Here is a 12,710-nt window from a genome sequence, read left to right on the forward strand (position 1 = left end):
TATTATGTGGTTCCTTGCTCTGCTTTGCATAAGAAATTAGTTGATTTCAGCTCCCAGTTCTGGCAAATATGCAGGAAATAGCAGTAGTAATAATTGTCTATTAATTTTAAAGCAAAGTCTTCTCAAACACCTATTAAGGTGCATCTAGGATCATGTTACACAGAGGGATTGAGAGAGCATCTATCTGCTTTCAGCCAAAACCAGTTGCCCTTTACTAGCCAGCTTCCTAATCCCACCTAAGCCTTCTGTGCTCCTCCACGTGGTCTTGGCCTACCCTAAGAGCAGAGCTTGCTGCAGAGCCATTTTACGGGTGAGGGCACAGCATTCCCCGTGTCTGGGGGGAGCCTGTCCCCCCATGAGTACTGGTGGCTCCAGCCAGCCGGGTGGCATGGCCAGCCCAGGCATTCTGCTGGCACACAGCCCTCCCCACCCATCACCATGACACTGGTGCCTGCCTTATCTTTATCCCCATTAATAGGCACAGCAGTAGCTATGTGTGGTGGATAAAGCCTTGTATGTTTGATTGTGTGAGCAGAGCTGATGAACTATACTTCAAAACGAGGACTAAGGACACTTTCCCCCCCCCCAAGAGCTGCTGTACTGTGGCATTTGTTCTATAAACCCAGATAAAAATCTTGTTTGGACTTTTCAAGTTTATATTTACAAATGGGTTGAAAAACAGGCATAATGACAGTTTAGTTAATGTATGCCATTAATCCTGGAGATAATCAAGACCTTGATAAGTCTCTAATCATGTAAAAAAAGAATTAGAAAGCTCTGAAACATCTTGTGCTATCTGTGAACCTTGTAATGAGATGTTGCATGCTTGCAGGAGGAACCATGGAAAGGAGCAGTGCCAGAGGACATATTCTCAGCACATTTCACCACTGGACTTCTTGTGTGATATTGTTCTTGGCAGAAAGGTTGTATCTGGAGTCCAAAGCCATCAACACTGTTTTCAAATTTTGTCCTTCTATCAATGTATAAAGTTATTCTAATAATTTGAGGATAAAAGGGAGGAGTGCTTTAGTTTCTCTACCATTTTCTTTTAAGTATCATGCATTTAAAGCTCTAATTCAGTTTTAATGCTTGCAGACCTTACTAATTTCTTCATAGGTAATTGTGCAGGTATATACATGCCAGTATACCATAACTGTTATTCAAGCATTTAAAAAGAAGAGTATAAGCCAATATTTCAAAGATGTTTAAAAAAGTAACAATGTGGCCAAATCCTGAGAACTATTTTTTGGAGGTCTGCACAAAATTCTGTAAAGTGCAGTTTATGTGTTTTTGGTTATTACCAATAAGTGCCAATGAAACAACTTTGGGGTATGCAGTGACTAACAGACATTGGCAAGAAACTGAGGTGTTCCTAAAGTGCTCATCCTTTCAAACTTGAATTCAGAGCAAAATATAATGTACAAGGGCAAAACATCCTAATCCCTGCCACTCATGCAGGGACCTGGGAACCAGCTGGAGCTGGTGGGAAGCATGGTGGGAAGGAATAATAATAAGTATTGTTTCTCTTCCTCTCCAGAGATCCAAAGAAAGCTGAATTTGGCCTCTGGAAAGGAGGCAGGGGACAGCAGTCTGCTGCAGGGGGAGAGTTAAGGCTGGGTGAGAACTTTTGTCTGGCTCCCAAAAGAGACTGAACTGATGAAGGAGCCAGAGCAAGACTGGGTTAAATAAATCCCTGGAGGACTGGGGGTGAAGTTCTGGCAGGCAGACAGGAAGAGGGTGAAGAAAATGAGAATATTTGTGTCAGGGGTGGAAATGAGGATTTTTCTTTTTGTTTTTTTTTTCTTTTTGTTTAAGGTAGGACTACTGCACAGTACAAGAAGCATGTGGTGCCCCAGCCACGTGTTAGCTGGGAGCTGCATTTCTTAGGTATGCCCATGTGAGCATCAACATGACATGTCTCTTGAGTACAAGTGGGGTGGGGAAGGAGGCACACGTGGGGTGAGGCAGTCAGGGTGCTGCAGGCTCTAGCTGTATTCTGCTGCTGGCAGAAGCATGGGCTGTCAGGGGGTCATTGCAGCAGCAAGGGAAAATGTGTTCATGCCCTAGAAATGTGAACTCAGGGAAGCTGCCAGAGAGGAAGCACCCCAAGATGGTTTCATTCAGACCTCTCCTACCACACTTGAACCACGTGTGGTAGATACCTGCAGGAGGGCCGACTCCAGAAATTCTTTGACTGAAGAAGTGTTTAACACCCCGAGGAGGGGTGACTTCTTTACTTGTCCGAGAAGCTCTGCTATCTGCCGGTCTAAGGGCAGCTGGGAGAGGGTGCAGTGTTACCCCAAGGAGATACAAGAAACCATGGCAATGCCTCTGTAGACTGAGGACAGGGATAAGGTCCTGCTATCAAACCAGCCATGAAGGTAGGTAAATAAGACAAGAAATTTTTTTACTTGTTTCCAGAAAAGAAATTGTTGACAATAGGAGATGTCCTTGGGTAAACTTACCAAACAGAAAGACAGGACAGGGAGATAAAGCAAAGTTGAACTTCTACACCTTTTCCCCATTTTCAAATAAATCCATATTGGAATACATGAGTACAGTGACTCTTGAACTTTGGCTCCTTTATTTATAAAACAATATACTAATCCTAATCCCTGGACACACTGACGTAACTGAATGTCATACTTTCCAAATATAATGGATTGCATTCCCATCATAAAATAAATACATTCCAGCAGTGAGCCCCACAGCAAATAACAGAGTTCCAACAGCTGGGGAAGCTGGGGTAAGAGGTACAACAATTGGGTTGTGTTGCTGAAGCCCAAAAGCAAAGTTTTTGCTGGCAGCATTCTAGGAAAACCTATTATAATGCAATGCTACCAAAAAAGTGCTCTTTTCTTTCTAGTTCTGTGCTGCGTGCAAAAGTCATTTTAAAAATCCTGGGTAAACAAACATACTCTTTTCCATGTGACCTTTTCTTCAATGTTTTCAAAAGTATATTGTCTTTTCAGTTTAACACAATATTTGTCAGATTTATTTATAGTTTAAAAGAAAAGCCTCCCTCAAACTGTCACCAAAAATGCCCTTCTATAGGCATGCTGTCAGGAGAAAGGCTTTCCTTCTCAGAGTGTCATCCTGGGCTCAAATTCATTCTATTGTAACTAAGATAGAAGTGCCTCCAGCAATCATGGCATCTTGAATCAGTTGGACATGTATCACTCTGGCCTAAGAGTCATTTTTAATGTGTTATGTGAAAGTGAGAATTAAATACAATAGATAACCAAGCAGCAACGGTTTGCTCTCATGCACTCTCTTTTTTTTTTGTTACATTTTATAAAAAAAGCAGGCACTAAAACCTTTCAAGAACATTTTTATTCTTATCTAACGTATAGGGGGCAAGAGCAATATTTGCAGCACTATGATAAACCAGCACATTACCCAACTCTCCGTGACTCAGCACGGGGGTTTTTTAACTTAGAAACTGTAAGGAAAGGCCATGCTGCTGCACAAACTTGGTTCTACTCTGTGGATATCAAAAATGAAAATGTGAAATACCACATTGCTAGTGCAAATTCAGCATCATGTAAGCAGGGCAGATTACAGATTGTAATAGGATTGGGACCTCCTGGTCAGCAAGGAGATTCAGAGAGATTCCTACAACTTCATGGGACATCTTCAAATGTAGCACTGGGCTTTATTGCTTGTTCAGCTATTCAGTGACTTATTGAGATGGAAAAAGACAAATACATGCAGTTCAATAAAATGTAGTCCTCCATAAAGTTCATATTTACTTCAACTGTCAAACAAAGAAGGCTGGTCCCACGTATTTAACCTCTGCAGGAGCTTAGCATTTGGTGTTGTCATGAGTTAACACTTCAGTCAAAGCTGATATTCTTATTAGCCTACATACATTTTTTGTTTTGTGACTGAATAGTATTGCCTACAAAAGTGAGGTGAAGCCCCTGGGGGTCTACTTTTGCATGTTTGTATCCTCAGTCTCTGGTTCAAAGCCAGACTTCTGTGCTTTGAAACTGCAAAGTTCACTCATTCACAACCCAAAAGGCATTTTTGTGTCTTGATGAAACAGTCATTAAGCCAGTCTTTTGAGTTCAGGGGGATCTTTTGCATCTTTGTGATAGCTCTTTTCATTTTTCTCTTTGTGTCTCATGTGGATAAACACACCCCCTACAATGGCACCTGAAAAACAGAGAGCATTCATCAGTAAAGGGAAGAGAAAGCTTTCTGAAAGAATATTTCAGCAAATGCCCTGACACCCACTCTGTAATATCCACAGTGCTTTACCTCTTGAACAGAAGTAAATGGCTTTGGGGAATGACCATGTAGCATTGGACCAACAACGTAGACCTGAGGCACTGGTGGGCAGGATCAGATGCCTTGGGGCTCAGGGATCCTCCCTGAAAGGAGAACTTCTCCTCTAGGATCTGACCAGACAGCAAAGTGTCTATTTTACACCCCCTCCCTTTGAGCAGTGAGTTGTCATGTTTGTCTTGAAATGTAGAATCACTGAATCATCAAGATTGGAAGAGATCTTTAAGATCATCAAGTCCAACCATCCATGTAGTCCTTGTTTGTTTTTTCCAATGGAAGAGCAATTCTGTCGCAGAAAAGCTGAGACTACTGACAGGAAAATTGTTCTTCGGGAGTTCCTTGATATCTGTTAGGAATAGCTGATGGACCCAAGAGATTTGTGTACCTATGGCCAAGAATGACTGACAATTTTTTTCTGCTCTGGATTAGAAGTGTTTATACAATTTATCATCACTTATCATATTGAACTTAAGCTGTCTATATGGCTTCATATACATATATATGTATGCAAGTATATATACACACACATCAGATATGCATATTATATGTATCTTTGACCTTTTAAAATCATTATGAGCTTGTCACACTGTGCATAAATTTATTTCCTCTTTATCTGTGTTAGATTATCTATCACTTCCATCATCTCTTTGTTCCTTTACTAAAGTATATAGAATTGCTCATCTACTGCCTTTGCCCCATTCATTGCTCTGCATATATGTTCTGTAATTTTTATTTTACATTCACATTTGTGGTATCTGAGTAGTTAATCAAGGAACATGCCTGGTATTTGCCACATGATATTTATACTCCTACCCTTTTCTCAGTGGGAGAAATACCTTACAGGAGAGAGAGTTTGTCCTAAAGAAAGAGTTTCTCCCATCAGCATGGAGTTGGTTGAGGGCTTTGAGAGTATTTTTTGTTTTGTTGTGTATTGTTTTTTGGTGTCTATGCTCTTTGTTTCTTTTAAAGAAAATAAGACTAGAGAGGATCGTTGCTCTTGGAATGAAAGGTGCGGAGCTCTGCGAGAGTACTTAGCTCATAAGGGAATTCATTCTTGTGTCAGACAGGCCCTCAAGAAATGGCTGGATTTACAGTCTTATCTTCTGAGGTTCAATGTTTGCAATCTTCACAGATTTAATAAAATCTTCAGATACTTCTCACTGTTTTTTCCTTGCCCATCTCTGATTCCTGTTAAATCCAGCTATGAGGCTGTCATCTGATTTTGCCTTTATAGTGAAAAAAACTTGCTATTAAAAAAAACCTGCATATTCTTTCCAGGAATTGTTTTAAAAATCCTTTATGGGTTACATACACTGTGTTTTTTAAAGCTGTAAGGCAAGTTCTGTCTGAGCTGACCAGCTCTCTTGTAATGAAAACATCTTTAGTCAGTTATCCAACATACTTTTCATTTAAATATGGCACTATACTGAGTGAGGGATCAGACTAAGGTATTGCACAGAAATAAGTGATGTGAGAAGCTTGAACAGAGATTATAATGATGCATTTTTAGGGGTTCTCTGTCAATCACATGGTCTGAGTATGGCTTCTTCCATTTTAAGTACTTCCAATTTTTTTCTCCTTTTATCTTTAAAAGACAGATATATGCATCGCATATGCATCATCACATTCTCTTGCTTTAGGAGTTTGTGTATTACAAGAGAAAATCATCATAGAGCTTTGGCTTTGTCTTTCTACGTATCGAACTTGCAGGCTCAGTAGGAGTCAGCAGTGTGTCATGGCAGCCCAGAGGGCAAACCCCATCCTGGGGTACATCAAACTCAGCATCACCAGCTGGTCAAAAGAGGTGACTGTTCCACTGTACACAGCATTGGTGAGGCCTCATCTTGAGCACCATATGTTGTTCTGGACCCCACAATTAAAGAAGGATGTTAAGGGATGTGAGTGTGTCCAGAGGACAGAAACTAAGCTGGTGAAAGAGCTGGAAGGAATGTTCTGTGAAAAGTGGCTGAGGACTTTGGACTTGTCTATCTTGGAGAAAAGGAGGCTGAGGAGTGACCTCACTGCTGTCTACAGCTTCCTGCGGGGGGGCATGGAAAGGGAGGTACTGAGTTCTTCTATATGGTATCCAGCTATGGGGTATGTGGGAATGGCTCAAAGCTGCTCCAGGGGAGGTTTAGACTGGACATTAGGAAGCAATTTTTTACTGAGAGGGTGGTCAAACACTGAAACAGGCTTCCTGTTAGGTGGTGGATTCAACATACCTGGAGGTTTTCAAGATGAGACTGGATGTGGCACTTAGTGCCATGGTCTAGTAACAACGGTAGGGTTGGACTTGATGATCTTTGAGGTCTCTTCCAACCCGGTTGATTCTATGATTCTGTGATTCCTAGAGAGGTGGTTGATGCCCCAAGCCTGTCAGCGTTCAAGAGGCATTTGGATAATGCCCTTAAAAACACACTTTCACTTTTGGTCAGCCCCGAAGTGGTCAGGCAGTAGGACTAGATGGTCATTGTAGGTCCCTTCCAACTAAAATATTCTATTCTATTTTACCCTAATACAAAAAAAAATATTTTGTCTTGTTTTGAAAGGAGTTTAAGCTACTTGTTGAAGTGACATCAGCTCAAGCCTCTAAGAACATACTACCATTCATTACTGCTTGGCAATGTAATTGTATTTTGTTGATATAAATTCCCACAGCTCAGAGTAATTCTCCATATGCAAAATGTAATCCCACAAAACTGAAATAGATAGATAAAACCATAACTGTAAGCTAAGTGTGCAGATACTGTAAGTATTATATTCCTAGAAGCTTCACTATTTTCACTATAATCTGGATACACAAGACAAGGCTCCAATCCCTTCCCTGACAGGGAAAAGGCAGCAGGTAGCAATGAAGTGACAATATGCTGGAAGTGCAGCTTTTTCTTCTGTCCTAGCTGGTTGCTGTGCCATTGTATATTGATTCAGAAGCACAAGGCAAAGAAAGTCTTCCTTATGATCAAAAACTTAAAAGTTTGAGGCAACCATGATACACAATCATGAAATCTTCCCTCTCTTCTTCATTCTGTAACATTCATGACAAATCTTCATCCAACAAGTCAATTAGTGTTAGAAATGCAGCACCTCCGTCATATCTCAGAGATCTGGCTTCACATCACCCAAGAAAAGTGACTTACCAATGATTAGCAGGACCCCAATTAGTATCCCAATTGCCTGCCCAGGGGTTGGCCAGGAGTGCTGACGATCTATTGTAATAAAACACGACTTTTCACTGGAACACGTGCAGATGTTTACTGCAAAAAGAAATACCATGAGGTTAATGAGAAGATTAGTAGTCACATTTGATTTTCATAAATGTAACTGCTGTCTTGAAACTAATACTTCTGTGCATAGTATACCTTTAAGATTCACTCTGTTTTCCAAAGGTGGTTTTCCATTGTCGTTGAGTATTATTGGAACACTGTACACCTTCTCTTCAAATCTACCGTGTTTCGGAGAGAGGTAAGCATGAGTAGCTGTAAGTAGGAAATGGGACATTCAGGTCAGCACAAGAAAGAAATTTAGCTCAAAATTCATACCTGTTGCAAATCTTTTTTTGCAAGTTCTTTTCCTGCAAGTTCTTTTTTTAAGGCTGCTTTGCACATGATGGTAGTTCCTGTTTCTCTCTATGTTTTCCAAGGTCTCGTTGGTTTGCTGACATTAAGTGAAAAGGTACTATTTAAAAGCCTAGTCTGGCCTGAGCATATTATCATAGAATTTCCTTCTTAGTTTCTACACCAGGTCAAATCTGATCTTGGGTAGTGCTACATCTAAACCAAGCATTGCCCCCATATTCATAGAGAACATAACCAGCTTAAATTGTTCCCAGGGTAACTTAGTAGGACAGACCATCCTTCTAGCACACTTACACCCTCACATCTTTAAAGATTGGAAAAAACTATAACAGCCACTGGGATCAGATCAAAGGTCTAGTGATGTCGGGATCTTGCCTCTAGAATAAGTGGATATTGCAATAAAAAAGCAAGCATGTATTTTATTTTCTCCTAATACTCTTACAGCCTCAACCATTTTCAGCTCAGGGACTTGTTGAGCAGGATGTAATTTCTTGCTTTGAACTTGTACAAAATTTCTACATAGTCAACACCCTGTGACAGCAAGTTACAAAGTCAACTACCTCCTCATTCTATCTGCACTGGAAATAACTCCACAAACTTCATTTGAGGTTCCCAGATTTGTGTACTGGAAGAGAGGGCAAAGGATGAACCTTTGGCCACCCTGACCATACAATTCATCATTTTATAGATCTCTATTGTATTTTTTTTTACTGTCTTCCAAGATAAAAAGTAGTAGCTTACTTTGTTGCTTTCATACACTTTCTTATACCAGAGTACTCTATAACTTTGATTATCCTTGTCGCCCTATTTGAATCTGTTTCCAGTTATGCTATATTTTTTTGGAGACAGAGAGACTTGAACAAGCCATGAATTTATACAAGGGCATAATGATGTCCTCATTTTTCTTCTCTGGTCATTTCCAAGTAATTGTCAATATTTGATCTCCTTTTCTGGATGCTACTGATAAACTGAGCTCACATTTCCATGGAACTGCTTACAAGTCTCCTTCCTGACTCATAATGGCCAGCTCAGTACCCATGATTTCAAAAGTGAATTTGGGAGTCCAGGGTTCATTAGCATCTGCCATGTTATTGTTCAACCCAGTGGGTCTTGCAAGAATGTTCTGAAGCTCTTAACACTTGATTCCTACTCAAATACATTTGTATAATGAGTAAACCTTTCCTCTTCCTTGCACTCCCATTTGTATTGAATTACGCAGATTCTAGCCAAAAACCCTTTGGAAAACCACACACAAACTCCCTTCACTGCAAGAGCTGACCATCTACTCGAAGCCCTGAATTTTAAATTATTATTTATTCTTTCATAACTTGTCCCTTTCATATCATGACAACTCAGGTTTCTCTCGTGGGACATTTCATCAAACATATTTTAGGAACTCAGGCAGGCTCTATCAGCCAAGCACTTACCCATGTGCTCACTCTCCCCTTCAAAGAACACCATTCAGTTTGTGCAACACAACTTCCTTTTGCACTTTACGTGTCAGAAATGTACAGCGTGCAAGCTGCTCTATTTCTTTAGCAACAGTGATATGTATTCATTAAGCACACAGTAAATTTCATTCTTGCTTCTTATGAGAAACGAGAAGCTTGTGAAATTTTAGCTTAAAACTTTCTAGATGTCATAGTTTGAAAAAAAATTCATGACTTAGGTGTTCAAATGACAAAATGCATGTAATTTCTCAACAATCTGGGGCTTTTTGCCTACATGGAATACTGCTATGCAATAATAGGAGTGAAAATGAATTCAATATTTCTTTATATTTCCAGGAGTACTGAGAGAGTCATTGCAAGAATAGCTGTCTTAGCTTACCATTGGCTTTTGAGATTTCCCAGTTGTTTCTTGCATCCATTTCATTCGCAAGGGAAAAAGTAAATTTTGAATAAAACCACTGTTCGTCAGCATCAGTAGCTCGAATGAGAGCTTTATCTCCTGCCTTGACTGGGTAGCAGAAGAAAGTGGGATAATCCGTAGCTAAGTGTGGAAGGTTGTCATTCACATCACGTAAGTGCAGAGTCAAGGACTTTTTGGATTTCTGAGCTGTATTATCTGTAGAGTTTAACAGAATGCAAAGTTACACACACATTTTTGATTTACACAATGGGTTGTTGCATTTGCACCTGTTGTAGAGGTATACCATCAGGCAGGCAGGGAGAGGTGTTATTCTGTCTGAAGGCTGCAGGGTCAAGGTATGGTTTATTTACCACCAGCTCTTGCTAACTACAGAACACTATCAAGGGAAAGGAGGCAGATAGACCACTGTATCTAGCAAGCAGTCACATCCAAGATGACCAGTGCTCTTTGGAGCACTTTTAAGCATGAAGCTCATTTAGTTTCCCACCTCTCTTCTATATATAGGAAATACAACTCAATATAGAAAGATACTAATATCTGCAACTAGAAGTCCTTCAGACTTGATAGGGTATTAGTTTTAGTCATAATAAAATTAAATTCTGTACAAGATTGCAAGCTGCTCTCCACGTATGTTCTCAGGAAGAGTAAACATACCCACAAGAAAGCTATAGAGGGAAAAAGTTGCAGAAAATATTGATGCTGAAAACACTGAAGAAATTCTAACCTTCTCTGTATGTCATGTGGCTCAAGTAAATATAAGACCATATGATAGCTAACTTCATGAAAGCTATTTTAATCTTCATTATCTGCAGCATCGAGGTTTATTTAAGAAAATTAAAATTTGTGAAATACACTTCTAAGGATACATCACAGGATGTATATCTAAGGATACACATTCCTGTACTTTTCATGGGTTTAGTCATGAGAGGTATGATAATTCCTCATAAAAACATGAGGACAAGAGATTCCTCTGTGTATATATGTAGTTGTTTCTTCACTTACTTAGCTCTGATGCAACAACCTCAATTGTGTAAATTTCTTCTTGTTCTCGATCCAAACGGGAAGCAGTGTATACCTGCCCAGTGGTTGAATCAATTCTCAGCCATTTCCTCACATCACCTTCTAAAGAGTATCTTTGGAAAGAAATAGACAAAATAAAAAATCAGACATACTAGTCCAAATCAGGAAAAAAATCTGACAAAGCAAATAGTACTTTTTTGATTTTAGGCAAGCAGCTTGATTACTGTTGTGCTCAAAAAGAAGGTTCTTGAAAGAGTCACAGTACTGCAGCCAACCAGGAGATAGAGACAGAGGAAGAGGCCAAAATTATCCCAAATAAGAAAGCAGCAGCACAGAAATGCCACCACTACTCCAGCTTCTGTACTTGCAACTCCACTTGCCTTCTAACTGGGAAACCTGGGGTGTTCCTGAGCATTTTTGGGTTTTTTTTTTGCGGGGGGTGCACAAGCCAAAGGCTGGGGACAGAGGGAGCTGTGCAGCCAGGCACCCTGTTGTGGATCAGCAAGGGGCCAGGACTTTGAGGTAGACTACTGTGGATATCTGCTGCCAGTCTGGAGCAGCCTGTAATTACCATCAGGGCAGCCTTGGAACAGGGATTGCTTCAAACATCACCACATAGTTGCCTTTATATCATTGTTTTAAAAAAATGCCAAGGTCTCTGGGTATTTACTTATACAAATTTAACCATGAACATGTAACCCAGTCAAAGCACAGGCATTTGCTTGAGTAGAAGTGACCTGACCTCCTAATTCCTTTCTGTTCTTTTAGTATCCCTTGCGTTAGAAACAGCATGCTGACATGCTTGTACATATTCTACTTTTTCTACTCTTTATTTTATGCCCTTTAGCCTATTTTTCAGCAGAAATGTGCTTATGTGTATGTGAATTCTTGTCATGTGTCTCTGTCATCATCCCCCCAGAGATTCTGGACTATGTGGCTCACTTTCAAACCCGTTTGACAGAAGGCCAAACATGTTAACTTCCCAAAAGTTAGGGGAAAGTAGAAAGCCAGATGAGAAACCTCTGGGAATAAAAATCCACAGGAGGTCTAAGAGTCATAATCTGCACTCCATTAACTACTTGGTGTTTTGATGAATTTTAGTTAAATTTCAAGGACTGTTCTTTTTGGATTGATCCATCTAGCATTCCAGCTGAGAATTGTGCAGCAAGGGCCACAAATAATTCTTCTATCTGACTCTACTGTTTAAGATACATTTACATCATGCAACATGGCACAGGAGTTGTCTTGCACAGAGCTTTGCATCTGCAGTGGAAACAGACATATTGTCTTTGACAGTGGGGAATGAAAATTAGTTAATTGTCAACTGTAGACTTGTGTGTTTTGGTGGAGAAAAAGCTATGTTTGGTTTCCTGTGTGACAGGAAAAGCAGCTCCTCTTCTACTGTTTCCTAGGGGTATGCTTCATTTATTTGTTCAAGGCATTATGGAAAAGGAAACGCTGTTATTCTCAGACCAGCACTGCCTTTTTCCTGGATACATACATTGGCCTTCTTCCCTTGGAGTTTCCAGTTTCAAGAGCCCCACTGACTGATGCTTATCACAGCACAGAGAGAAATCTGCTTAGAAAAGTACTGTCCAGAAGTGTGCTGCAGGTGGGACACTGGCCACCACCCAACCACACCTCCACCTTCTACGAGGAGATAAGACTTCTGTAAAAAAGCATTTTCCTGCATGCCAAATATTGGGCAAATTTACTTTTGCACCTCCTTTAGAACAATTTTTAAATACTAAATCCAATGAACAGTCCTTCTTTACCGTACAGAATTCCCCTCAGGATCATGGGCCTCCACTGTCATGACCAGCGTATTGACAGGAATGTCTTCAGACACTTCTTCTTTGTAAAATGGCTTGTGGAAAACAGGTGGCTCATCCACATTTGTTACAAAAACTTTAAACAAGGTAAGAGAGCTTGAGTTGTACTGCACGCCTTGCA

At 40.2% G+C, this 12,710-nt stretch overlaps 1 protein-coding gene across 1 annotated transcript in view; it reads right to left on the reverse strand.

Moving 5' to 3' along the window:
* Positions 1-4,051: 4,051 nt before the first annotated feature.
* Positions 4,052-12,710, reverse strand: part of CDH17 (cadherin 17, LI cadherin (liver-intestine)) — a 24,320-nt gene continuing 15,661 nt past the window's right edge. Inside the window, exons 12-17 of the mRNA XM_009083858.1 lie at positions 12,533-12,710; positions 10,740-10,870; positions 9,696-9,932; positions 7,650-7,766; positions 7,428-7,544; positions 4,052-4,158 (exon numbers count right to left, since the gene is read on the reverse strand). The exon at positions 12,533-12,710 is cut by the window's right edge and continues 55 nt beyond it. Of these exons, the coding sequence (XP_009082106.1) occupies positions 4,052-4,158; positions 7,428-7,544; positions 7,650-7,766; positions 9,696-9,932; positions 10,740-10,870; positions 12,533-12,710 (887 nt within the window). The remainder of the gene's footprint in view (positions 4,159-7,427; positions 7,545-7,649; positions 7,767-9,695; positions 9,933-10,739; positions 10,871-12,532) is intronic.

This window comes from Acanthisitta chloris, unplaced genomic scaffold (assembly GCF_000695815.1).
Source record: "Acanthisitta chloris isolate BGI_N310 unplaced genomic scaffold, ASM69581v1 scaffold5611, whole genome shotgun sequence".
Taxonomy (NCBI): Eukaryota; Metazoa; Chordata; class Aves; order Passeriformes; family Acanthisittidae; genus Acanthisitta; species Acanthisitta chloris.